The sequence below is a fragment of the Haliotis rufescens genome, unplaced genomic scaffold (genome assembly GCF_023055435.1).
Source record: "Haliotis rufescens isolate VD_foot unplaced genomic scaffold, xgHalRufe1.0.p SCAF_27, whole genome shotgun sequence".
Classification (NCBI taxonomy): Eukaryota; Metazoa; Mollusca; class Gastropoda; order Lepetellida; family Haliotidae; genus Haliotis; species Haliotis rufescens.
Window position 1 is genome coordinate 2,322,859 of NW_025963968.1, and position 27,330 is coordinate 2,350,188.

General features: G+C 44.2%; 1 protein-coding gene across 3 annotated transcripts in view; it reads right to left on the reverse strand.

The window, feature by feature from the left end:
- Window positions 1-394: 394 nt before the first annotated feature.
- The window catches only part of LOC124113416 (probable ATP-dependent RNA helicase DHX58), a 40,264-nt gene continuing 13,328 nt past the window's right edge, over window positions 395-27,330 (reverse strand). For 2 of the 3 annotated variants that reach the window (XM_048402579.1, XM_048402578.1), the window contains exons 9-17: window positions 25,488-25,591; window positions 22,958-23,209; window positions 22,169-22,331; window positions 20,652-20,747; window positions 16,445-16,650; window positions 10,762-10,921; window positions 9,089-9,355; window positions 7,358-7,525; window positions 395-1,453 (exon numbers count right to left, since the gene is read on the reverse strand). In XM_048402579.1, the coding sequence (XP_048258536.1) occupies window positions 780-1,453; window positions 7,358-7,525; window positions 9,089-9,355; window positions 10,762-10,921; window positions 16,445-16,650; window positions 20,652-20,747; window positions 22,169-22,331; window positions 22,958-23,209; window positions 25,488-25,591 (2,090 nt within the window). In that variant the 3' untranslated portion in view covers window positions 395-779. The remainder of the gene's footprint in view (window positions 1,454-7,357; window positions 7,526-9,088; window positions 9,356-10,761; window positions 10,922-16,444; window positions 16,651-20,651; window positions 20,748-22,168; window positions 22,332-22,957; window positions 23,210-25,487; window positions 25,592-27,330) is intronic. The other variant, XM_048402580.1, reaches the window with a different exon arrangement.

The following is a 27,330-nucleotide window of genomic DNA, read 5'->3' on the forward strand; positions in this document are numbered from 1 at the left end:
GATAGGTACAGATGAGATAGTTACAGAGGAGGAGGAGGAGATAGTTACAGAGGGGATAGTTACAGAGGAGGAGATAGTTACAGAGGAGATAGGTACAGATGAGATAGTTACAGAGGAGGAGGAGATAGGTACAGAGGGGATAGTTACAGAGGAGGAGATAGTTACAGAGGAGATAGGTACAGATGAGATAGTTACAGATGAGATAGTTACAGAGGAGGAGGAGATAGTTACAGAGGGGATAGTTACAGAGGAGGAGGGGATAGGCACAGAGGAGATAGTTACAGAGGAGGAGATAGGTACAGAGGAGATAGTTACAGAGGAGGAGATAGTTACAGAGGGGATAGTTACAGAGGAGGAGATAGGTACAGAGGAGATAGTTACAGAGGAGGAGATAGGTACAGAGGAGATAGTTACAGAGGGGATAGTTACAGAGGAGGAGATAGGTACAGAGGAGATAGTTACAGAGGAGGAGATAGGTACAGAGGAGATAGTTACAGAGGGGATAGTTACAGAGGAGGAGGAGGATACACTGATAACCAACACATTTGATCACCAGCAAAATGATGAAGAGGTACATCCTCACAAGTACAATGATGAAGAGGTACGTCCTCACAAGCACAATGATGAAGAGGTACATCCTCACAAGCACAATGATGAAGAGGAACATCCTCACAAGCACAATGATGAAGAGGAACGTCCTCACAAGCACAAAAAAAAAAAAAAAAAAAATTCTGAGAAGTGGACAAACTGAATAATAGTAGCTGCTCATCTCAGCATTTTCAGCAAAGACCAAATTCATCATCTTCATCATAATCATCATCTTCATCAGAGCTGGAAACATTTTCAGTTCCCAAAAGTGTCTTGAAATCCTCTGCTGAAATGTCCTGGATTTGGTATGGAAGCTCCAACCATTTCTTGTAGTACTGTGGTTGCTTTGTCTCCTCGTTGATGACAATGAAGTACTTGATACCCAGGGAGGGGAAAGCCACACCTTGGTAGATGAACTTCACCCCCCATGGCTTATGGCAGTTCCGACACTGCATGCTGCCTGTCATTGTGATTCCATCAAACGGTTTCTTCTGGTTCCTAAACTGATGGGTGTTGATCCGATCTTCAAAATCACGGCTGATGACAACATGTTGGCTCCCATTAATGATCCTGAGATCTTTGCTGTGTGCACACAGCTTTCTGCAGCAAGCACACATTAGTGTGAATTTTGTATCCAGCTTCTGTCTGGTCTGATGGCGTCGAACCTCTTCCTGTATTGCCTCTTTGGCAAGAGTTTCAGCCTGATTATTGTCAATCCGACGTTTGACTCGATCCATTGGCATACCTCTGATGGTGGTAATGGCTCGTTGCATCATGCCTGCCCGAGCAACATTCAACATCTCTTTCTGCTGGACTTTGCTGCCGCCCAAAAGAATAGATGTCCCTCCTGCCTTCCTGCTTCTTCCTGAACACAGAATGAACATACAACATGTGGCTGTACCACTGAGGTACAATGACACACAATCACTCATGATCAAGTCACTTAATCTTACCACCGAACCAATTTAGTCCCAGTTTACTGAAAGGGTGCTGGGGAGCTACTCTGACTCAGGGTGCTGGGGAGCTACTGACTCAGGGTGCTGGGGAGCTACTGACTCAGGGTGCTTGGGAGCTACTCTGCCTCAGGGTGCTGAGGAGCTACTGACTCAGGGTGCTGGGGAGCTACTAGACTAACATTTAGTCTCTGAAATCTTATATTACACAATATCCTTCTTGACTCTAAAAATAAAAACAATTCTCTATGCTGATTTCAGAGCTAGCTTGAGATGGCTAGACTTGCTTTTGTATGCATTTCTAGATTATTATTTTTTCATAAAATAACTATATTCCACGGTCATGGTGCAGGACTAGGGAGCTACTGACTCAGGGTGCTGGGGAGCTACTCTGACTCAGGGTGCTGGGGAGCTACTGACTCATGGTGCTGGGGAGCTACTGACTCAGGGTGCTGAGGAGCTTCTGACTCAGGCAGCTGGGGAGCTACTGACTCAGGGTGCTGGGGAGCTACTCTGACTCAAGCAGCTGGGGAGCTACTTTGACTCAGGGTGCTGGGGAGCTACTCTGACTCAGGGTGCTGAGGAGCTTCTGACTCAGGGTGCTGGGGAGCTACTGACTCAGGGTGCTGGGGAGCTACTCTGAATCAGGGTGCTGGGGAGCTACTGACTCAGGGTGCTGGGGAGCTACTGACTCAGGGTGCTGGGGAGCTTCTCTGACACAGGGTTCATGGGAGCTACTGACTCAGGGTGCTGAGTAACTACTGACTAAGGGTGCTGGGGAGCTACTGCCTCGGGGCAGGGGGGTGCTGAGGAGCTACTGGCTCAGTGTACAGGGGAGCTACTCTGACACAGGGTGCTGGGGAGCTACTCTGAGACAGGGTGTTGGGGAGCTACTGTGACTCAGGGTGCTGGGGAGCTACTGACTCAGATTCCTGGGGAGCTACTCTGACTCAGGGTGCTGGGGAGCTACTGACTCAGGGTGCTGGGGAGCTACTATGACACAGAGTGCTGGGCAGCCACTGACTCAGGGTGCTGGGCAGCTACTGACTCAGAGTGCTGGGGAGCTACTGACTCAGGGTGCTGGGGAACTACTGACTCAGGCAGCTGGGGAGCTACTGACTCAGGGTGCTGGGGAGCTACTCTGACTCAGGCAGCTGGGGAACTACTTTGACTCAGGGTGCTGGGGAGCTACTCTGACTCAGGGTGCTGAGGAGCTTCTGACTCAGGGTGCTGGGGAGCTACTGACTCAGGGTGCTGGGGAGCTACTCTGAATCAGGGTGCTGGGGAGCTACTGACTCAGGGTGCTGGGGAGCTACTGACTCAGGGTGCTGGGGAGCTACTCTGACACAGGGTTCATGGGAGCTACTGACTCAGGGTGCTGAGTAACTACTGACTAAGGGTGCTGGGGAGCTACTGCCTCGGGGTGCGGGGTGCTGAGGAGCTACTGGCTCAGTGTACAGGGGAGCTACTCTGACACAGGGTGTTGGGGAGCTACTGTGACTCAGGGTGCTGGGGAGCTACTGACTCAGGGTTCTGGGGAGCTACTGTCTCAGGATGCTGGGGGCTACTGACACAGGGTGGTGGGGAGGTACTTACTCAGGGTGCTGGGGAGCTACTGACACAGGGTGCTGGGGAGCTACTGACTCAAAGTGCTTAGGAGCTACTGACTCAGGGTGCAGGGGAGCTACTGACTCAGGGTGCTGGTGAGCTACTGACTCAGGGTGCTGAGGAGCTACTGACTCAGGGTACAGGGGAGCTACTGACTCTGGGTGCTGAGGAGCTACTGACTCAGGGTGCTGGGAAGCTTCTGACTCAGGGTGTAGGGGAGCTACTGACTGAGGGTGCTGGGGAGCTACTGACTGAGGGTGCTGGGTAACTACTGACTAAGGGTGCTGGGGAGCTACTGCTTTGGGGTGCTGAGGAGCTACTGGCTCAGTGTACAGGGGAGCTACTCTGACTGAGGGTGCTGGGTAACTACTGACTAAGGGTGCTGGGAAGCTTCTGACTCAGGGTGTAGGGGAGCTACTGACTCAGGGTGCTGGGGAGCTACTGACTCAGGGTGCTGGGGAGGTACTGACACAGGGTGGTGGGGAGGTACTTACTCAGGGTGCTGGGGAGCTACTGACACAGGGTGCTGGGGAGCTACTGACACAGGGTGCTGGGGAGCTACTGACACAGGGTGCTGGGGAGCTACTGACTCAGGGTGCTGAGTAACTACTGACTAAGGGTGCTGGGGAGCTACTGCCTCGGGGCAGGGGGTGCTGAGGAGCTACTGGCTCAGTGTACAGGTGAGCTACTCTGACACAGGGTGCTGGGGAGCTACTCTGAGACAGGGTGTTGGGAAGCTACTGTGACTCAGGGTGCTGGGGAGCTACTTTGACTCAGGTTCCTGGGGAGCTACTCTGACTCAGGGTGCTGGGGAGCTACTGACACAGGGTGCTGGGGAGCTACTGACACAGGGTGCTGGAGAGCTACTGACACAGGGTGCTGGTGAGCTACTGACACAGGGTGCTGGGGAGCTACTGACACAGGGTGCTGGGGAGCTACTGACACAGGGTACTGGGGAGCTACTGACTCAAGGTGCTAAGGAGCTACTGACTCAGGGTGCTGGGGAGCTACTGACTCAGGGTGCTGGGGAGCTACTGACTCAGGGTACAGGGGAGCTACTGACTCTGGGTGCTGAGGAGCTACTGACTCAGGGTGCTGGGAAGCTACTGACTCAGGGTACAGGGGAGCTACTGACTCAGGGTGCTGAGTAACTACTGACTAAGGGTGCTGGGGAGCTACTGCCTCGGGGCGGGGGGTGCTGAGGAGCTACTGGCTCAGTGTACAGGGGAGCTACTCTGACACAGGGTGCTGGGGAGCTACTCTGAGACAGGGTGTTGGGGAGCTACTGTGACTCAGGGTGCTGGGGAGCTACTGACTCTGGGTGCTGAGGAGCTACTGACTCAGGGTGCTGGGAAGCTTCTGACTCAGGGTGTAGGGGAGCTACTGACTCAGGGTGCTGGGGAGCTACTGACTCAGGGTACAGGGGAGCTACTGACTCTGGGTGCTGAGGAGCTACTGACTCAGGGTGCTGGGAAGCTTCTGACTTAGGGTGTAGGGGAGCTACTGACTCAGGGTGCTGGGGAGCTACTGACTCAGGGTGCTGGGGAGCTACTGGCTCAGGATGCTGAGGAGGTACTGACTCAGGGTGCTGGGGAGGTACTGACACAGGGTGCTGGGGAGGTACTTACTCAGGGTGCTGGGGAGCTACTGACACAGGGTGCTGGGGAGCTACTGACTCAGGGTGCTGGAGAGCTACTGACACAGGGTGCTGGGAGCTACTGACTCAGGGTGCTGAGGAGCTACTGACTCAGGGTGCTGAGGAGCTACTCAACTCAGGGGGCTGAGGAGCAACTGACTCAGGGTGCAGGGGAGCTACTGACTGGGTGATGAGGAGCTACTGACTCAGGGTGCTGGGGAGCTTCTGACTCAGGGTGCAGGGGAGCTACTGACCCAGGGTGCTGGGGAACTACTAACTCAGGGTGCTGAGGAGCTACTCAACTCAGGGTGCTGAGGAGCTACTGACTCAGGGTGCAGGGGAGCTACTGATTCAGGGTGCAGGGGAGCTACTGACTCTGGGTGCTTGGGAGCTTCTGACTCAGGGTGCTGGGGAGCTACTGACTCAGGGTGCTGAGAAGCTACTGACTCAGGGTGCTGGGGAGCTCCTGCCTCAGGGTGCAGGTACTGACTCAGGGTGCTGGGGAGCTACTGACTCAGGGTGCTGGGGAGTTTCTCTGACTCAGGATGCTGGGGAGCTACTGGCTCAGGGTGCTGGGGAGCTACTGACTCAGGCTGCTGAGGAGGTACTGACTCAGGATGCTGGGGAGCTACTGACTCAGGGTGCTGGGGAGCTACTGACTCAGGGTGCTGGGGAGCTACTGACTCAGGGTGCTGAGGAGGTACTGACTCAGGGTGCTGGGGAGCTACTGACTCAGGGTGCTGGGGAGCTACTGACTCAGGATACAGGGGAGCTACTGACTCTGGGTGCTGAGGAGCTACTGACTCAGGGTGCTGGGAAGCTACTGACTCAGGGTACAGGGGAGCTACTGACTCAGGGTGCTGAGTAACTACTGACTAAGGGTGCTGGGGAGCTACTGCCTCGGGGCGGGGGGTGCTGAGGAGCTACTGGCTCAGTGTACAGGGGAGCTACTCTGACACAGGGTGCTGGGGAGCTACTCTGAGACAGGGTGTTGGGGAGCTACTGTGACTCAGGGTGCTGGGGAGCTACTGACTCTGGGTGCTGAGGAGCTACTGACTCAGGGTGCTGGGAAGCTTCTGACTCAGGGTGTAGGGGAGCTACTGACTCAGGGTGCTGGGGAGCTACTGACTCAGGGTACAGGGGAGCTACTGACTCTGGGTGCTGAGGAGCTACTGACTCAGGGTGCTGGGAAGCTTCTGACTTAGGGTGTAGGGGAGCTACTGACTCAGGGTGCTGGGGAGCTACTGACTCAGGGTGCTGGGGAGCTACTGGCTCAGGATGCTGAGGAGGTACTGACTCAGGGTGCTGGGGAGGTACTGACACAGGGTGCTGGGGAGGTACTTACTCAGGGTGCTGGGGAGCTACTGACACATGGTGCTGGGGAGCTACTGACTCAGGGTGCTGGAGAGCTACTGACACAGGGTGCTGGGAGCTACTGACTCAGGGTGCTGAGGAGCTACTGACTCAGGGTGCTGAGGAGCTACTCAACTCAGGGGGCTGAGGAGCAACTGACTCAGGGTGCAGGGGAGCTACTGACTGGGTGATGAGGAGCTACTGACTCAGGGTGCTGGGGAGCTTCTGACTCAGGGTGCAGGGGAGCTACTGACCCAGGGTGCTGGGGAACTACTAACTCAGGGTGCTGAGGAGCTACTCAACTCAGGGTGCTGAGGAGCTACTGACTCAGGGTGCAGGGGAGCTACTGATTCAGGGTGCAGGGGAGCTACTGACTCTGGGTGCTTGGGAGCTTCTGACTCAGGGTGCTGGGGAGCTACTGACTCAGGGTGCTGAGAAGCTACTGACTCAGGGTGCTGGGGAGCTCCTGCCTCAGGGTGCAGGTACTGACTCAGGGTGCTGGGGAGCTTCTGACTCAGGGTGCAGGGGAGCTACTGACCCAGGGTGCTGGGGAACTACTAACTCAGGGTGCTGAGGAGCTACTCAACTCAGGGTGCTGAGGAGCTACTGACTCAGGGTGCAGGGGAGCTACTGATTCAGGGTGCAGGGGAGCTACTGACTCTGGGTGCTTGGGAGCTTCTGACTCAGGGTGCTGGGGAGCTACTGACTCAGGGTGCTGAGAAGCTACTGACTCAGGGTGCTGGGGAGCTCCTGCCTCAGGGTGCAGGTACTGACTCAGGGTGCTGGGGAGCTACTGACTCAGGGTGCTGGGGAGTTTCTCTGACTCAGGATGCTGGGGAGCTACTGGCTCAGGGTGCTGGGGAGCTACTGACTCAGGCTGCTGAGGAGGTACTGACTCAGGATGCTGGGGAGCTACTGACTCAGGGTGCTGGGGAGCTACTGACTCAGGGTGCTGGGGAGCTACTGACTCAGGGTGCTGAGGAGGTACTGACTCAGGGTGCTGGGGAGCTACTGACTCAGGGTGCTGGGCAGCTACTGACTCAGGGTGCTGAGGAGCTATCGACTCGGGTTGTTTGGGAACTATTCTGACTCAGGGAGCTGGGGAACTACTCTGACTCAGGGTGCTGGGGTGGTACTTACTCAGGGTGCTTACTCAAATGTGGAAACAGATACAATGATAGAATTAATTAGATTAATAGAACTTAATTTTCTGTCTCACCTCGGGTCTGGAGAGTTGTGATCTCATTGCCGACATGGTTGTACTTCACGACAATGTTGCATTCTGGGATATCCAGCCCTTCCTCCGCTACTGATGTGGCGACAATCAACTTGACCTGACCACTTTTGAACTTGGAAATCACTTTGTCTTGTTCATTCTGTGTCATACCTAAACATGAACACTCAACATGATTACTGCAAATATCTAAAGGCTAAAATTACCTTCTTACTGTGGAGAGTCTATGAAGAAAGGGAAAACTATTCACTAACAAGACATCTTGTTACTGGAAAGTAAAGAATTCATAAAGGTTATCATGCAAATGTGTTTTGAGACGGTATCATCCTGCACCAGGAATAAACACTGTATTGGTGAGATATATGCCTGGGTCTTTACTCCTAATACAGGATATTTATCATCCCACAGAAGCATGAAAGCCTCTTCATCATAAAATGTCATTCTTAAATTCGAATAGTCGAAAAAAGTATCCTCATCATCCAAAACAAACTGTCTAAAATTCAGGAAATGACCCCAAGCTGCTGAGGTCTACAAGCACAGATATGGAAACTGGCATCCTCGCTAACTTTGCTTCTCAATTTATGCCTCCAGAGTTGCCTAAATTTGTAAAAGGCTTCAGCTACAAGCTTGTTAGACACTGATTTTCAGGATGCTTGACTATTTATTTTGCTTATGCTAACAGTAGGACTACTGTTATATGTAGTCATATGTCCCCACATTCCGACTTGATCGCCTATAGACAAGGGCCATGCCATATGAACACTGTAACCTTTACATGACCTTTATATATTTGTATATTTAACTATACAGTAAACTATGTTAATAACGAACATTGTTATAACAAACTCAGAGATATACAAATGTTTTTGGGACCTTTTGCTGTATATATGCTGTATATATGATGATAATGAACTACGGTGATAATGAACTTATTAGAGGTCCCTTTGAATTTGTTATAACCATAGTTTTCTGAATAAGAGAGCCATACGATAAATTGCAAAGAACAATGAAGAACGAAGCATGGTTTATTTCAGGATAAAACATTGTTCTATCATGAAGTCATGTCTGGTAATGTGTATATGTGCTCGCAACTTGATGACGTCATAAATTGGACAATGTTAATTTTGAGAGGGAAGTGTCTAGTAAGGTGTTCCCATAGATGTAACTGGGCTACCACAGTGGAGATTGCATCCAAAAGTGGGAGAAGTATGACAATCATTATTAGGAGAAACGGTAGAGATAGTCGATGTGAGGATTGTGAGAATATGCAGGAAATGCCACATTTAACCCACCTGTTCATAAAATGGACTCATCCAACATTTCCGAGGGTCGGATTCTGTTCATTATAAAAAAATGGGTAAATATTTCTAAAGCTTGTACATTTTATCAATGTCCTAAAAGAGTTTGTACATACTGTTGATATCTCATGTAAGAAACAAACGACTTGTGGTCATTGTTTATCATCCACCAAAACACTGTAGGGAGAATGAACTGCACCCTCATGCTTTATTCTCCCTGCAGTCCGTTATAACCGTAGTTCATTATAAGCATATATACAGCATAACTACAGCAAATAGTCAGGACTAAAAAAGTAAGTTCGTTATATCCGTCAGTTTGTTATAACCATGGTTTACTGTAATGCAAAGGAGCATAAAACCCAACTCACTCACTCACTCACTCACTCCTTCAGACTCCCACATACTGACATTACTTTACCTCCTTCCTCCTCATTTGCTCCAGCACCAGTGAACGCCATGGCTTTCAGATCCTTCAGCTGGGGATCAATCTTGTCGTCTTCGTTCAGCCAGTTGGTCAGAGCGTAGCAGGTGGCCCTGGTTCTCACAAATATGATGGCTCGGGAGTCGCTGCCTTTTGAATCCAGCATTTCTGTCAGTGTTTTAGCTAACACTTTCAAATTGGGGTTGTCATACTTGGGATCATCTCTCCTTTTCTGTTCATAACGGATCAGTTTCTTTTTCAAACCTAAAATATAAAGACATGAATTCCAGGCGTTATCAGCTTGATGACACCACTGAAGTCAAAATACAATATGCATCATGGCACTTTTTTCAGGATGCAATACACAGGTAAATTTGCAACAAAGTATTCCAAGTGACAAATATGTCAAACATTCATGCTACTTAAAGGAAATCTAATGAAAACAAACTTTTTAATTAGTCATACAAAGTATATATATACACACACAAAAAGTCATATGTGCCTTTCTAGTTATCTAAAAAGCAACACACAACTCCCGCAACCAGCGCATATTCAAAGCCCAGCTAGAGGCATGATGAGATGGTGGAGAGATGTCCGCCATTTTTTTTGTTTACAGTGCAATAATCTACATGACAATGAAGTGATTTTCCGTTATTTGCGGCATATTGGGGTGTGTGATATTGGGTTGTGTGATGGTGGGGAGGTGAGGGGGAGGGTTTAACCCTCACCTCTGGGTTCACTACCAATGATTATTTCTGATATTTTCTGTGTCTTAATCTAGAATAAATTATTGCATGCCTAAAAAAATGTTTCAGCTTAGATGAGTGTGAATGTGGTTTACATTTTTAGAGAAATAATAATGTGACAGATATTTTTAATTTGATATTCTCAGTTTTAATTCATTTATTTGTTGTTAAATAAATTGACTGAAAAAATAAATTATTTCCTTCTTTGTTTGTGTCCCTCGCTAATACATGGCAGTCCATGTGATAATGATGGATGTTTTGGACAAGAAGAGTAGAGTCACTGTGCATGTAGTAGGCTAAATGTCTGGTCATCTACGCTAGTCATCTGCAACTATGACTCTCAGTAGATTCCGGAATATGAGCAGGATTTTAATGTTATTGTCACTAGTATTGCCTTTACAACTTTTTTTCTTTCAAGATAATTGTTTTCATGTGCTTTATAAATGATTTAATCCCATATTTACAGCTTACTGCACATCTCCTTTAAGACAAACCTTTACCTAATCGTATTGAGTAAGGACTTCATTCGACAAGCACAAATGTTTCTGTACCATGTTGTAGGTCATCTGATGTCCAGATACGCTGTGATACATATACAGAAAGAATCATATCCTAATCATATTGTTGAGTTTAATATCATGACACTCAGGTTGGTCAGGAAATCATTTCAGCCTTAATACAAGTAGTCTCAACCTGTGAAGATCCAGGTTAGAACAGGTCTTCAGCAACCCATGCTTGTCCCAAGAGGCAACTAACAGGATCAGGCAGTGAGCTCGCTGACCTGGTTGATGCATGTCATTGTATACAAATTGCATGATTTCTATCACTGGATTGTCTGGTCCAGACTCAGTTATTTACAGACTGCCATCATATATCAGGAATATTGCCGAGTGCAGTGTTAAACAAACAAACAAGCAGCCTCACCACTGAAGATCTCATCCAGCTTTTCTTCACAAGGTACATGCACACTGCCACCACCAGGTAACTGGGTGCTGTGGCAACCGTGACTGAATTCCTTCTGGAGGTAATCCACCACATCCTTGATCCTTACAATATCATGAATTTCCAAGGCTGCATTGTATTTCTGAAAAACAAATAATATTCATCTTATGACTGATTTCTCTAGAGGTATCATAAAACAGGTTCACATCAAATAATATACAGTTGTGAGGAGAAAGCTGTCATAAACAGTTGTGAGGGAAAGAGCTGTAATATACAGTTGTGAGGGAAAGAGCTGTAATATACAGTTGTGAGGGAGAAAGCTGTAATATACAGTTGTGAGGGAAAGAGCTGTAATATACAGTTGTGAGGAGAGAGCTGTATTATGCAGTTGTGAGGGAGGGAGCGGTAATATACAGTTGTGAGGGAAAGAGCTGTAATATACAGTTGTGAGGGAGAAAGCTGTAATATACAGTTGTGAGGGAAAGATCTGTAATATACAGTTGTGAGGAGAGAGCTGTATTATGCAGTTGTGAGGGAGGGAGCGGTAGTATACAGTTGTGAGGGAGAGAGCTGCAATATACAGTTGTGAGGGAGAGACCTGTAATATACAGTTGTGAGGGAGGGAGCGGTAGTATACAGTTGTGAGGGAGAGAGCTGCAATATACAGTTGTGAGGGAGAGAGCTGTAATATACAGTTGTGAGGAGAGAGCTGTAATATACAGTTGTGAGGGAGAGAGATGTAATATACAGTGGTGAGGGAGAGAGCTGCAATATACAGTTGTGAAGGAGAGGGCTGTCATATACAGTTGTGAGGGACAGAGCTGTCATATACAGTTGTGAGGGAGAGAGCTGCAATATACAGTTGTGAAGGAGAGAGCTGCAATATACAGTTGTGAGGGAGAGAGATGTAATATACAGTTGTGAGGGAATGAGCTGCAATATACAGTTGTGAGGGAGAAAGCTGTCATATACAGTTGTGAGGGAGGGAGCGGTAATATACAGTTGTGAGGGAGAGAGCTGCAATATACAGTTGTGAGGGAGAGAGCTGTAATATACAGTTGTGAGGGACAGAGCTGTCATATACAGTTGTGAGGGAGAGAGCTGCAATATACAGTTGTGAAGGAGAGAGCTGTCATATACAGTTGTGAGGGACAGAGCTGTCATATACAGTTGTGAGGGAGAGAGCTGTAATATACAGTTGTGAGGGAGAGAGCTGTAATATACAGTTGTGAGGGAGAAAGCTGTAATATACAGTTGTGAGGGAGAGAGATGTAATATACAGTGGTGAGGGAGAGAGCTGCAATATACAGTTGTGAAGGAGAGGGCTGTCATATACAGTTGTGAGGGACAGAGCTGTCATATACAGTTGTGAGGGAGAGAGCTGCAATATACAGTTGTGAAGGAGAGAGCTGCAATATACAGTTGTGAGGGAGAGAGATGTAATATACAGTTGTGAGGGAGAGAGCTGCAATATACAGTTGTGAGGGAGCAAGCTGTCATATACAGTTGTGAGGGAGGGAGCGGTAATATACAGTTGTGAGGGAGAGAGCTGCAATATACAGTTGTGAGGGAGAGAGCTGTAATATACAGTTGTGAGGGACAGAGCTGTCATATACAGTTGTGAGGGAGAGAGCTGCAATATACAGTTGTGAAGGAGAGAGCTGTCATATACAGTTGTGAGGGACAGAGCTGTCATATACAGTTGTGAGGGAGAGAGCTGTCATAAACAGTTGTGAGGGAGAGAGCTGTAATATACAGTTGTGAGGGAGAGAGCTGCAATATACAGTTGTGAGGGAGAAAGCTGTCATATACAGTTGTGAGGGAGGGAGCGGTAATATACAGTTGTGAGGGAGAGAGCTGCAATATACAGTTGTGAGGGAGAGAGCTGTCATATACATTTGTGAGGGAGAGAGCTGCAATATACAGTTGTGAAGGAGAGAGCTGTCATATACAGTTGTGAGGGACAGAGCTGTCATATACAGTTGTGAGGGAGAGAGCTGTCATAAACAGTTGTGAGGGAGAGAGCTGTAATATACAGTTGTGTGGGAGAAAGCTGTAATATACAGTTGTGAGGGAGAAAGCTGTAATATACAGTTGTGAGGGCGAGAGCTGCAATATACAGTTGTGAGGGAGAAAGCTGTAATATACAGTTGTGAGGGAGAAAGCTGTATTATGCAGTTGTGAGGGAGAGAGCTGTAATATACAGTTGTGAGGGAGAGAGCTGCAATATACAGTTGTGAGGGAGAGAGCTGCAATATACAGTTGTGAGGGAGAAAGCTGTCATATACAGTTGTGAGGGAGAAAGCTGTAATATACAGTTGTGAGGGAGGGAGCTGCAATATACAGTTGTGAGGGAGAAAGCTGTAATATACAGTTGTGAGGGAGAAAGCTGTAATATACAGTTGTGAGGGAGAAAGCTGTAATATACAGTTGTGAGGGAGGGAGCGGTAATATACAGTTGTGAGGGAAAGAGCTGTAATATACAGTTGTGAGGGAGAGAGCTGTAATATACAGTTGTGAGGGAAAGATCTGTAATATACAGTTGTGAAGGAGAGAGCTGTCATATACAGTTATGAGGGACAGAGCTGTCATATACAGTTGTGAGGGAGAGAGCTGTCATAAACAGTTGTGAGGGAGAGAGCTGTAATATACAGTTTTGAGGGAGAGAGCTGCAATATACAGTTGTGAGGGAGAAAGCTGTAATATACAGTTGTGAGGGAGAGAGCTGTAATATGCAGTTGTGAGGGAGAAAGCTGTAATATACAGTTGTGTGGGAGAAAGCTGTAATATACAGTTGTGAGGGAGAAAGCTGTAATATACAGTTGTGAGGGAGAGAGCTGCAATATACAGTTGTGAGGGAGAAAGCTGTAATATACAGTTGTGAGGGAGAGAGCTGCAATATACAGTTGTGAGGGAGAGAGCTGTCATATACAGTTGTGAGGGAGAGAGCTGCAATATACAGTTGTGAGGGAGAGAGCTGCAATATACAGTTGTGAAGGAGAGGGCTGCAATATACAGTTGTGAGGGAGAAAGCTGTCATATACAGTTGTGAGGGAGGGAGCGGTAATATACAGTTGTGAGGGAGAGAGCTGCAATATACAGTTGTGAGGGAGAGAGCTGTAATATACAGTTGTGAGGGAGAGAGCTGTCATATACAGTTGTGAGGGAGGGAGCGGTAATATACAGTTGTGAGGGAGAGAGCTGCAATATACAGTTGTGAGGGAGAGAGCTGTAATATACAGTTGTGAGGGAGAGAGCTGTCATATACAGTTGTGAGGGACAGAGCTGTCATATACAGTTGTGAGGGAGAGAGCTGTCATAAACAGTTGTGAGGGAGAGAGCTGTAATATACAGTTGTGAGGGAGAGAGCTGCAATATACAGTTGTGAGGGAGAAAGCTGTAATATACAGTTGTGAGGGAGAGAGCTGTAATATACAGTTGTGTGGGAGAAAGCTGTAATATACAGTTGTGAGGGAGAAAGCTGTAATATACAGTTGTGGAGGAGAGAGCTGCAATATACAGTTGTGAGGGAGAAAGCTGCAATATACAGTTGTGAGGGAGAGAGCTGCAATATACAGTTGTGAGGGAGAGAGCTGCAATATACAGTTGTGAGGGAGAGAGCTGCAATATACAGTTGTGAGGGAGAAAGCTGTAATATACAGTTGTGAGGGAGAGAGCTGCAATATACAGTTGTGAGGGAGAAAGCTGTAATATACAGTTGTGAGGGAGAGAGCTGTAATATACAGTTGTGAGGGAGGGAGCGGTAAGATACAGTTGTGAGGGAGAGAGCTGCAATATACAGTTGTGAGGGAGAGAGCTGCAATATACAGTTGTGAAGGAGAGAGCTGTATTATGCAGTTGTTAGGGAGGGAGCGGTAATATACAGTTGTGAGGGAGAGAGCTGTAATATACAGTTGTAAGGGAGAGAGATGTAATATACAGTTGTGAGGGAGAGAGCTGTAATATACAGTTGTGAAGGAGAGAGCTGTAATATACAGTTGTGAGGGAGAAAGCTGTCATATACAGTTGTGAGGGAGAAAGCTGCAATATACAGTTGTGAGGGAGAGAGCTGCAATATACAGTTGTGAAGGAGAGAGCTGTATTATGCAGTTGTTAGGGAGAGAGCGGTAATATACAGTTGTGAAGGAGAGAGCTGTAATATACAGTTGTGAGGGAGAAAGCTGTCATATACAGTTGTGAGGGAGAAAGCTGCAATATACAGTTGTGAGGGAGAGAGCTGCAATATACAGTTGTGAAGGAGAGAGCTGTATTATGCAGTTGTTAGGGAGAGAGCGGTAATATACAGTTGTGAGGGAGAAAGCTGTCATATACAGTTGTGAGGGAGAAAGCTGTCATATACAGTTGTTAGGGAGAGAGCGGTAGTATACAGTTGTGAGGGAGAAAGCTGTCATATACAGTTGTGAGGGAGAAAGCGGTAATATACAGTTGTGAGGGAGGGAGCGGTAATATACAGTTGTGAGGGAGAAAGCTGTAATATACAGTTGTTAGGGAGAGAGCGGTAGTATACAGTTGAGAGGGAGAAAGCTGTCATATACAGTTGTGAGGGAGAAAGCGGTAATATACAGTTGTGAGGGAGGGAGCGGTAATATACAGTTGTGAGGGAGAAAGCTGTCATATACAGTTGTTAGGGAGAGAGCGGTAGTATACAGTTGTGAGGGAGAAAGCTGTCATATACAGTTGTGAGGGAGAAAGCGGTAATATACAGTTGTGAGGGAGGGAGCGGTAATATACAGTTGTGAGGGAGAGAGCTGTAATATACAGTTGTGTGGGAGAAAGCTGTAATATACAGTTGTGAAGGAGAGAGCTGTAATATACAGTTGTGAAGGAAAGAGCTGTAATATACAGTTGTGAAGGAGAGAGCTGTAATATACAGTTGTGAGGGAGAAAGCTGTCATATACAGTTGTGAGGGAGGGAGCGGTAATATACAGTTGTGAGGGAGAGAGCTGCAATATACAGTTGTGAGAGAGCTGCAATATACAGTTGTGAGGGAGAGAGCTGCAATATACAGTTGTGAGGGAGAGAGCTGCAATATACAGTTGTGAAGGAGAGAGCTGCAATATACAGTTGTGAGGGAGCTGCAATATACAGTTGTGAGGGAGAGAGCTGCAATATACAGTTGTAAGGGAGAGAGCTGCAATATACAGTTGTGAGGGAGAGAATTGTAATATACAGTTGTGAGGGAGGGAGCTGTAATATACAGTTGTGAGGGAAAGAGCTGCATCAAGGCTTGTATGTGAAACTGAGTGAGTGAGTGTTGTGTAATGATGTTCTGTTTCATAGCAAACTCAATCAATCCTGGACCACTCAAAACAGCATGAGCAACAATCACATCATGGCTTTGAAATTCATTCTCATCCTCTGGGCCCAGACTTCTGAACCGTGCTGAAGCAAACCTCCAATGATCATAGTCCTCATAGACTAGCAGCATTTGAGGGCTGATTCTGAACCAGTTCTCAATTTTGCTGCAAATTGGAAGTCAATAAAACTGACAAAAAATATAAATATTGTAAACATTTTAGTCAAAATTTACACTAGTCCGTTGGATTATTATTCAAAAACTGAATTTCTCAGGCTGACAAGTAATCAGTTACAGAGCCTGATCACACATAATCTCTATTCATAGGGGATATAATGGCTACTTACAAAGATATGATCTGCCATGACAAATAGACTCCTGGCCATTTCTGCTCTCTTAGGGTCAACATCTACAGTAAACAGACCATCCCTGCGGCCTGTATGAACAAGTCTGGATTCATTCTTCATCTGGACTGCCCACTGGCCGTACGGCTGGCTGTTCCGGTTGCTGGGGCGCTTCATCAGCAAATTGTCAATTGCTTTATCGTTCAGATCTGCAAGATGAACCTGATGTCTTAATGACTTGTTTGCTAAATATTTTCTTATCCACAAGTAGTCTACAACCTTAGCAACTGGCTTGGTTAGCTTAGTTGATGAAAGTTCATTTATTATATGATGTCAAGTGACAAAGTAGAAGAATCAAAAGACGTTGCCACAGATGGTTAATGTGAAACACATTTCTTGTGATCACCATTTAATATTGTGCTAAGGTTGATATTTTGTTTGCAACAGTTTTTGAAAATTAAAGTCAAGGAGACAGTTTCATATCCTTGATGTTAAAAGCTAAAACTTTAGGGGGTCCCAAGATTCAAATGCTATAGCAGAAAACCCGAAGGACACCAGGACCTCCCTTAATTTCACAAAATTTTAAAACCCTGTTACAATGACTTCCTGTCTTTGCATATTGGAATAGAATGTTCAAAAAGAGCAATATCAATGCAGTGTTCGAAATACCTGCCTGCCCAACTGTCCGAGATGGGTTGATTTCAACTCGGGCTGAGAGATTTTCAAATCCCCCTGCCCGGCGGTCGGGTTATATTTCATAGGTGAAAATATTCTAAATATTTCCCGATGATAAGCATTAATTCAGATGTAAAGATGAATGATAAAATGTAACCAAAAAGAAACCCTGTTAGCTTTTAGACAACCTAACATTTAACGATGCGCTTATGCTACAAGCAATCAGTTTTCATATTTTTAATTAAATTATCCTGAGAAACATATGATTATAGTGGGCAGGCAGGTTTTGGTCAGGGCTGGCAAGTATTTCAGCTAGCCAGTCCTGTGGTCTGGCTGAAATTTTTTGGAGTTTCATACCCTGATCAATGTTCATGATGCAGTCTAGGGCTGGGACAAGTCCAGATTTAATACCCGGGTACCCACCCCCCTATTACCCAACCCTACCCGGGTACCCGCTGTAGGTTTCAAGAGGTAGGTACAAACTGTCCGATTGGGAATTTTTTTACTGTAGCTCTGGTAAAATGTGTTTAGATACATGTATGAAACGATCTGGTGTATACACTGAAGTTGACTGAAGTTTTAGTTTTATTCAAACATATAAAAGTCAGAAGGAATGGGCGTATTAGTCAGGAAGAACTGCGAACATTAGTGACTTGTAGTTAAAACATAGAGTTGTAGATACCTTTTGTCATTAAACAATATATCATGTGACTAACCACGGGTCCGGGTAGTCCTGTGGGTACCCAGGTCCTCCTCAGTACCCACCCGACCCGAGTACCCGAGTTACCCGTCCTAGCCATAATGCAGTCCATGTCTGGATGACCAGTGTGATGGACACTGTGATGGACACTTTGAGCAAAAGTCATTTTGGACTTATGTAACATATGGATAGTTTTTCAAAACTTCTCAACTTGTCTCTGATTAGCATGAGTTACTGCACCTAACCCTGGCCAAAATAATATTTGCAAGGTGATGGTTTGTTCACACATACAAAATAGAACTAATAAAGTAAGGAAATAGTAAATGTCAAAAGCAAACATTAAATCCCTGATGGTAGAAAACATATGACACATATCCTGGACACAAGTGTTTGACACAACCAGTAATGAAAAGAGCGAGTAAGTGAGTGAGTGAGAGAGTGAGTGAGTGAGTGAGTGAGTTCAGTTTAACTCCGCCTTTAACAGTATTCCAGTTATATCACAGTGTGTCACAGGGTTAGAAACTAACAGTTTTTGTCCACTAGTCCTTATAATGATAACATATAGCAAAACCCTTAAAATGGGCCAATTTCTAGTAGTCCTTAGGCTACCTTTACTATAGGTCAGTTTGGTAAGGACTACAGGACTAGTGCCAATTTCTAACGCTGTGTCAGCTAAATGTGTGAGGAAAGCCTGAAGCTATGCAGGTGTCAGACATTTACCACTTTCGTGAAACCCATGATCATGAGTATGGTGCTGACAAACCTAGAAACATAATCAGGGCGAACCAGGATTTGAAACTACAATCATAGGTTTATGGCATGTCCAAGGGACACAACTCAGATACAGACAGATAATTGCATCCTCTTAAATTACTGGGCCACCCAAGCCCACTTGGATATATCTGGAGATAATATACGGTATATGACCGCGTATAAGCCGAATTTTGAGGACCAGAAAAAAGATTCTGTAGAAAGGGGTCGGCTTATCCACGGGATACACTTTCATGATAGTATTTTTCAGATCGTGATCTGTCAGAAACATCTCCTGAATGACGGTCCGATAGATTACAACTTCCCGAAAGTTTGGAAGTTGCCACGACTAGAGCCATTATTATTATAAATTATCAATAAAGTTATTATTATACACCAATGTTGTCATTATTAAAAAAATGTTATGCATGTTACTACTTCCGATAATAAGTTTTCAATTGAATGTTCAAAGTTTATCGTTCTTCGTAAACTCCACAATCTTTACATGTAACAATATATGTTGTTGTTGTTGTTGCATTAGGTGTTTAAGAGGTCGCATTCTGCCTAGGCAATTTCGGCTGACCTGTCCCTCTTTGGGACTCCTGTGTGTGAGAAGGGTTCACATATCTATTGTGAGTTCTATTTTCTTATATTGATATGATTTCATTTTTATCCTTGGCTGCTCTGTTTATATACGTTCGAGCAGCTGTCCATCTCTCAGAAATAGAGTTAGTTTGGCCTTCGCTATTGCATCTCTTGGCTTTAGGAGATCTATGACAGATAGCGGATCTAACTGCAATTCTTGTTTTAACCTAGCCCGGGCTGGGGCGTGGTCTTGACATTCTAGTAACAGGTGGTCAATGGTTTCAGCCTGATTGCAAGATGAACAAACCTTGTCATAGTGCTTTTTGTGACCAAGTCTGAGGCGTGAGATAGCAGCTTCAATTTTCCTTTCATTTGAGTATGAGTTTGGCTTTTGTTGGACCTTGGGTTGAATTTTGTATAGCCATCTGCCGTTATTATTATACACCAATGTTGTCATTATTAAAAAAATGTTATGCATGTTACTACTTCCGATAATAAGTTTTCAATTGAATGTTCAAAGTTTATCGTTCTTCGTAAACTCCACAATCTTTACATGCAACAATATATGTAATAATATGTTCATAAATTGATAGTGAATAAGTGTCTACCTTTATTGAAAGAGGCAAATAAACAACTGTATCGGCGAGTTATTCCGTTCGCCATTTGCAAAAACATGTGATCAGCTGTTTCCTGTGACGTCTCAAACGGTGACCACTGTGATTGCTTCCTGTTGTTTAAAAAGCAACACGGTACACAAGGAAATGAGCATTGATAATAACGGGCCGATTGGTATTGTCATGTTGTTTACACAAACATTTTCAAGTTGTGGGTGCTTAGCGATCGTGTTGGGAGTAGGGGCTTAATTCCTTTGTTTTCGAGAGATTAGTTTATTAAACTGGAGAAGCCTGTGAGTAAGTGATGGTCATTCAATGTGTTCATAGTATGATAGTTTATTTAATTCAATTGGATTAACATACAATAGTGGTGTAAAGGGAGTTATAAAAGTTGGTATATTTTTACCTATTGACATTCTCATCATGAGTTTGAAACGAAAACGCCATGCTTATGATGCTGAATTCAAACTGTGAGTCTTCGCTCCAGCTGATATATTTTCTCACGGGTTCATAATTCTATATACACCGATTCACAAAATGGCCCTTGGTTGTTGATGGCAACATATAACAATCATTATGAGATTAAAAAAACCCACGAGAAACAGCTTCCCACATTATGAAAGTGGATGACTGGTTTGTTAAATCTTTATTAGAAATAATAATGACCTTTTTCAATATAATTACAACATTTTTCATCTTATATTTTTGAATATCTGCGAGTACCGGCATATGTCTTGCAGTCCGACTTCGCAGTGTTTTTTGCCTTTCAATTCCTGGTTCGGCCTATCTGCGAGTCATATCATTTTCTTTCGTATTTCAATGGTCAAGTTAACACCTCGGCTTATCTACGGGGTCGGCTTATCCGCGGTCATATACGGTAACTCACCATTAATTTCAATCATAAGGTCCTCTATCTTCTCCATGGCGTTCTCCAACTCTTTCCGTGCTGGGTCTTTTCGGTCCTCAGTCAGCGGATAAGTCTCTGGTGTTGGAAAGAAAATTCATTATATTAGGCTAATAAAAATAATAGTCTTGGTTCTCAGGCACCACCCTCATCATCATAAGGTCCGCAGCATGTTTTTGATTATTTCCTTTTTCCCCAAAACATATTTGTATCTTGAACACACGACCCGGCAGTAAAATGCTACAATACTTAAAAACAATGTAATCCAATACAGCGAGCAGTTACTTCCCTTTACATGCGCACTGCTTTACTGCACATCTTGAGATATGGTCATTGCAGCAATAGGAGTTTGTGTGCTTGTCTTGCCGTTTGCAAATTTGGTCAATGAAAACATGAAAATCAAATCTAAGGTTTCGCTGTCGCTAAACAAAGATCTGAGGACATCCCATATCGAGTCACGTCAGAACAACCTTTCCCGAACTTTGAGCCACCACTGAAACGACTAACAAGAAGTCGATATCAGCCAATTAGAAAGCAGCTTTCTTGAGCTTTACGGCACTCATTTCAACCTGGCGACTTCCATTTCAGACTATGCTTGAAAAATATGTTGACATAGTTCACAATTAAAATTTTGAAAACGGAACAAACGAACATTCCAGAATGTTTAATATATGGTTGCGATTGTATGGCAGTGCTTCCCATGTACTGTACAAGGCCTCCTCCGTTCAAATGTTTATCCCACGGAAGCGAGAGATAGGTGATAATTTTGACAGAATCAGTCGTATGGGCCGTAACTGTCGTTCGGAATACCCCGTTTTAACGTTTTCGAGGTTGCATGATTAGAAAACACATTCCGACTGTCACTTTCATGATCTGGTAAGCGACGCTTTGATTGGTCGGATGAAAGGTCGTTCTAACGTGACCCATAACGGGATGTCCTCAGATCTTTGTTTAGCGATAAAAGAACTAAGATTTGATTTTAATGAGATTGGATATTTATGATAAAACATCACTAGACATGAGGATTTACAAATTCAATGGTATTTGTGTAGTGTATCATTTCAACAGGACACTACTCAGGGGTTTGTCTCCGCCTCCAAGACCACCCTAACTCTGCTTATTCTTAGTCTATATAATTTATTTGTGTATTTAACAAAATGATTGAAAAGTTGCATGTAAAAAGGTTTGTATGATGGCAACATTGTACATTGTTGTGTTATTACCCCTGGTAGGTCAGTTGATGATGATGTTGGACATTTTATGAGTGCTTCTAGTAGAGCCAATCATGCACTTGTAGGTCGGTTAAACTGACTGTTACTTTTCCAAATAATTATTTCATGGACTTACTTTCAGCTGGCACTGGGACCTTTAAGATCATATGAGCTCTCTGTTACTTATACAATTAATTATTTCACAGACCTAATTTCAATTGTCACTGGGACCATTGAGATCAGAAAAGCTCACTGTTGCTTTTCCAATTAATTATTTCATAAACCTACTTTCATTTGGCACGGGGACCTTTTCTTTGAGTTCTTCTATGTGTGTCTGTACTGTGGAGAGATAGGGGGCATCCATGTTGGCACACAGTTTCAGGATACTGTCAATGGCCTCCTCATCAACCGTTGCCTTCTCTACTCCCAAGGAGGCTGTCAGGCCTACAATCTGAAACCAAAAGGCAGGCAATTCATGACTAGATGTCATCTTCATGATTTTCATATCCTAAACCTTTCACACAGAGAAATGGTAGTTTAGTGGTCAATCTGATTGCCCACAGCTCTCAAGAGTGGGCATGATTTCGGATGGGGTACAAACGTGAAGCCCCTTTCTGGTATCCACTGCCCTGATACAGCTGCATAGGGCTGGGAACTTGGGTACCTGAGAAGGACCCAGGTACCCACAGGACTACCCAGACATGTGGTTAGTCACGTGATATATTCTTTAATGACAAAAATTATCTAGAATTCTATGGTTACACGACAAGTCACTACTGTTCGTTTTTCTTTCTGACAATGCTCCCATTCCTTCTGACCTTCACATGTTTGAACATTGATAAAACTTCAGTCAACTTAAGTGTATGCATGACCACATTGTTTTATACGTGTATCTAAATACATTTTGCCAGGGCCATGATCAAACTATTCCCAATTGGAAATTTTGTACTAAACTCTTGAAACCTACAGCGGGTACCCGGGTAGGGTCGGGTAATAGCAAGGTGGTACCTGGTTAGTAAATTTGGACTCTTCCACGGAGTATAAAATCTTAGTCAGCGGTTTAAGTGTAGAAAATACCTGCGGTAGGCGAATGGATTTCTTTTTGCTTTTCTGCTTGAGATATCTGATCATGAGCTTGTTGTAGGGCTCCCCTTTCCGTGTGTGGTGACACTCATCCAGCACAATAAGGCTGAACACAGACAGGGACTTGATCTTTGCATCCCTCAGTTGGTTCTCCAGAATCTGTGGTGTCATCACAAAGATGTCGTACAGGTCCAGCAATTGGTGGAGGTACATGCTGCTCTCGTCCTCACCACTCAGCTTGAATATCTGGGTGAGAAGACAGGGATTTTCATGGAAGATATATGGGGAGTTTTGGAACAAAAGTCATGTTCCTGGACACAGTGATTGATTTGCAAAAACACAACAGCTTCATGGATGTTGTTACGTTAGCATGATGCACATGCTTCTGTGCTAGTTGAGCAAAACCTGTGCATGCTCAAGACATACAGTAGTATCAGTCAGCGTTAGAAATTGGCACTAGTCCTGTAGTCCTTGTCAAACTGCCTAATAGGTAAGGTATCATAAGGGCTAGTAGACATTTGCCCTTTTTAAGAGTTTGCTATATGTCATCATTATAAGGACTAGTGGACTTAAACTGTGAGTTTCTATCACTGTCAGTTAGTTTCTGGTACTCAGAGGAGAGGTAAAAAATTGATAGCTCTCTCATTGTGACAGAAATAGTGAACGAGAATAGTATAGTAGAGAATAGAGCAGAAATAGTTGAGAGAGTTGTCCAATGCCATTGTAAAAATATGCTAATCAAACAGCCACCTCACTTCAAGTTCATTGTTTCGTTGTATCTTATTACACTATTATTGCTCAATACATTTTAAGGGTATTTCACATTTAGTTGATTACAAGTGGATATCACATTTTAGTTGATTGTAAGGTAAATTCATGTTAGTTAATTCAGTTTAGTTTCCACTGTTAACCGTGGTCGTCCAAGAAAATGTTGCAACTGGGCACACGCTGAACTTGGCCATAAAATACAGTGTCAGTTGCATAGCATGGACAACAGAAGCTGCTTCATATGATTTGGAAAATTTAAAAAATAATGTTTTGACTGGCATTAAAATATTTAATGACAGGATTTTAAAAAATGTGTCCATGCCTAAGAAACATTTCCTCTAGCAACTATTTATGTGGTAACAGGAGGGACTTTCCAATTATGGCTACCTTTCTGCAACAATGTCTATAATAAACCTTGAATAAGAATTAGGGTGTGATTTTCAGTTTATTTAATGCTCAATATGGTTATATTTGAAATATATTACAATAAATATGCTTTTAAAATAAAACTATTTTGAGCTTAGTCATTTGAAAAACACTATTTTCTGAGAATACCCCCTATACTTATGGAATAAATCTGATATTACACAAGGAGTGATCAAGAATCCACATCCAGGAATTATTCCCTTTATCAAACGCTCTGATAATGGACGTTTTCAATGCCTGTTTAAAGCAACTGCCCTGTTTCCTAGTACTGGTTAATGTATTTGTGCTTCAGAGTAGTGGGAATTATCATTGAATTGTTTACTCTTTTTTCTTATGATTAACATGAAGGTTAGTGAGATAAGTATTCTGTATGTATGATGTTTCTATTCCTATCCATGATCAATCATTACACAATGATTATTCATAACAATCAGGGTTGAAAATAAGCAAGAAAGTGAAAGGGTCCTTGTCATAATCCCAGAGTTGAGACTTCCACATTTAGGGGGTCCCCAGATTTAAATGCTGAAGCAGCAAATTCATCCCCAGCATCCCCCTGAGTTTCGGACACTGCCAGTGATCAATCTCATAATCTTAATCTTTGTCTGTATGTTTCTTGTTTAACGCTGCACTCAGCAATATTCCAGCTGTAGGACATTGGTCTGAAAACAATCGAGTCAGCCTCGGACAATCCAGTGATTGACATCATGAGCACCAATCTACATATTTGGGATACGATGACATGCATCAAACAAGTCAGCAGGTCTGACCACCCCTATACCATCGAGTCAGGGTCGGACAATCCAGTGATTGACATCATGAGCACAAATCTACATATTTGGGATACGATGACATGCATCAAACAAGTCAGCGAGCCTGACCACATGATCCCACTAGTTGCTGAAGACCAGTGTTCGAAATACCTGCCTGCCCGACCGTCCGAGACGGGTTGATTTCAACTTGGGCTGCCAGATTTTCAAATCCCCCTGCCCGACGGTCGGGTTATATTTCATATGTAAAAATATTCTAAATATTTCCCGATGATAAGCATTATTTACATGATGTATTCTAGGATATTAAATACAAATCTGACCTAAAAAGTGTTTGCTATTTCTTTTCTTGCATTACTTCATGTGAAATGAATTCAATTTAAAGTTTTAATTAAATTATCCTGAGAAACATATGATTATAGTGGGCATGCAGGTTTTGGTCAGGGCTGGCAAGTATTTCAGCTAGCCAGTCCTGTGGTCTGGCTGAAAATTTTGGGAGTTTCATACCCTGTGAAGACCAATTCAAGGTGGAAAATTGTAACCCAACACTAGATGATACTTACCCTGTAATCCTGTCCAAAGAATCTTTGGAAGGTACCATACTGCTGATTTACCAGAGGAACAGTCCGTGCCAGAAACACCACCCTCTTTTTCCCTGGAACAAGCACTACAGTTGTTCAGTGAATATGCTGTCCTGTGTGCAGTGTTCACTAAGCAGGTCTTGAGTTTAACATATGGCACACAGAAGTGGATACAGAAAATAGTGTTTTAGTTAAGGATTGACTGTGTATTTTTTTGGTTCATTGAGGTATGAATCGAAAAACCAATGCGAAAACTGTATGAATCCACGTAGCAGATTCTTACAAAAGTTTGGACATGGGTTTTTCAATTCATACCTCAATGAACCGAAAAAAATACACAGTCAATGCTTATAATTAAATTCGACAACGAAAACATATTTTATCTACAATATTTTAACCCAAAACAGTTGCATATATCAAAGCAGACAAAAATGACAAGATTGATAAACATTCCAGGTGTAGGAATACATACTGTGGCATGACATGAATCAGGTGATTGTTTAATTTATGCACATAACTTTACACGCCTACAAAGTCAGTAGCCAATCAACGAAAGTATGATAAAAACAAAGTTCATAGCACCTGTCAATCAAAGCAAGAGGCAAGAAGAACAACAACAGCACCTTTAGAATACAGTACCACAACTTCCCGTGAGGACGATCTCTGCCATAGGTCACATGTCTCAAAGACAAGCAACCAGTTTTTGTGAGAATCTGTCGCAAACTCGCAACCTTTAGATGGTTAGCCTGACAGCTAGCCGACTGAGCCACATCCACAGTGTGAAACTATGTGCAAATATACCTAGTCATGCCTACGGGACTTAACAAAAAGGGTCGAAGGTTACGGGAAGGCATGGTGTCTCGTGACTTTAGTCATGGTGTCTCGTGATCCCGATGCCATTTGGTATGCTCGTCCCATTACGTAATCTAACATGATACAGAGTGGTGAGGAATGAGCCGATAGGGCGAGAACTGAAAACGGCTCTTGGCGTCAGACGTTGAACTCGCGGGTACGCATGAATGACATGGAATTTAATCATTCTTTGGGTGATTTTTGTTTCAGAAAAGTGTGGTAAGGAAAAAGTGTGGTAAGGAAAAAGTGTGGTGAGGATAATGTTAATAATTGTAAGGAACGAGGGAGGCATAAGCATGGCTAGTGACGACACAAGTGTGAGTTGGCTTTTGAATCAATACTGAATAAATGTAGCGTGTGAAAGTGGCTTGTGTGATTGTTCAGGGACAGTTTCCTGTAGCCAAAATATTCAACACTAAATCATTTCATCCTATTTTTCTTGACGTTTGTGGGAAGAATATTAGGAGCAGCTACAGAATCAATAATAGACACAAAACAAGTACCTAACCCTAATGATCGTAAAGGGGTGATTGATCGTAAAGGGGATCCAAGGGCTAAGGATAGAGTTCAGGGTAACCTACCCTAACACCGGCGACATTTTGGATGTGTTCAGTGCTAATATAGTATTACCTAATAAACTGCATTCCTGTGCATAATAATTCATGAATAAAAAAAATGATATATGCATATTAGTTCCCATTTATCATCATTTTAGCCACTTGAATTACGAATAAAACGAAATAAAGAAATAAAAAATATATTGAAAATGAAAGTGCTTTCGTAAACTAGCGCTTGCTATATACTGTGCCGCCGCAGTCTATATTCAGTAAACAAATATTCAAAACTCTCCACAGCGCTTGGCATATTCCATGACATTTCGTGTAGAGATGGTAGATCACTGGGAGGAGCTTATGCACATTCGATGACCCCTGACGTCACAGGGCATTGTTTCGCCGGTGTGACTGGCAACAAA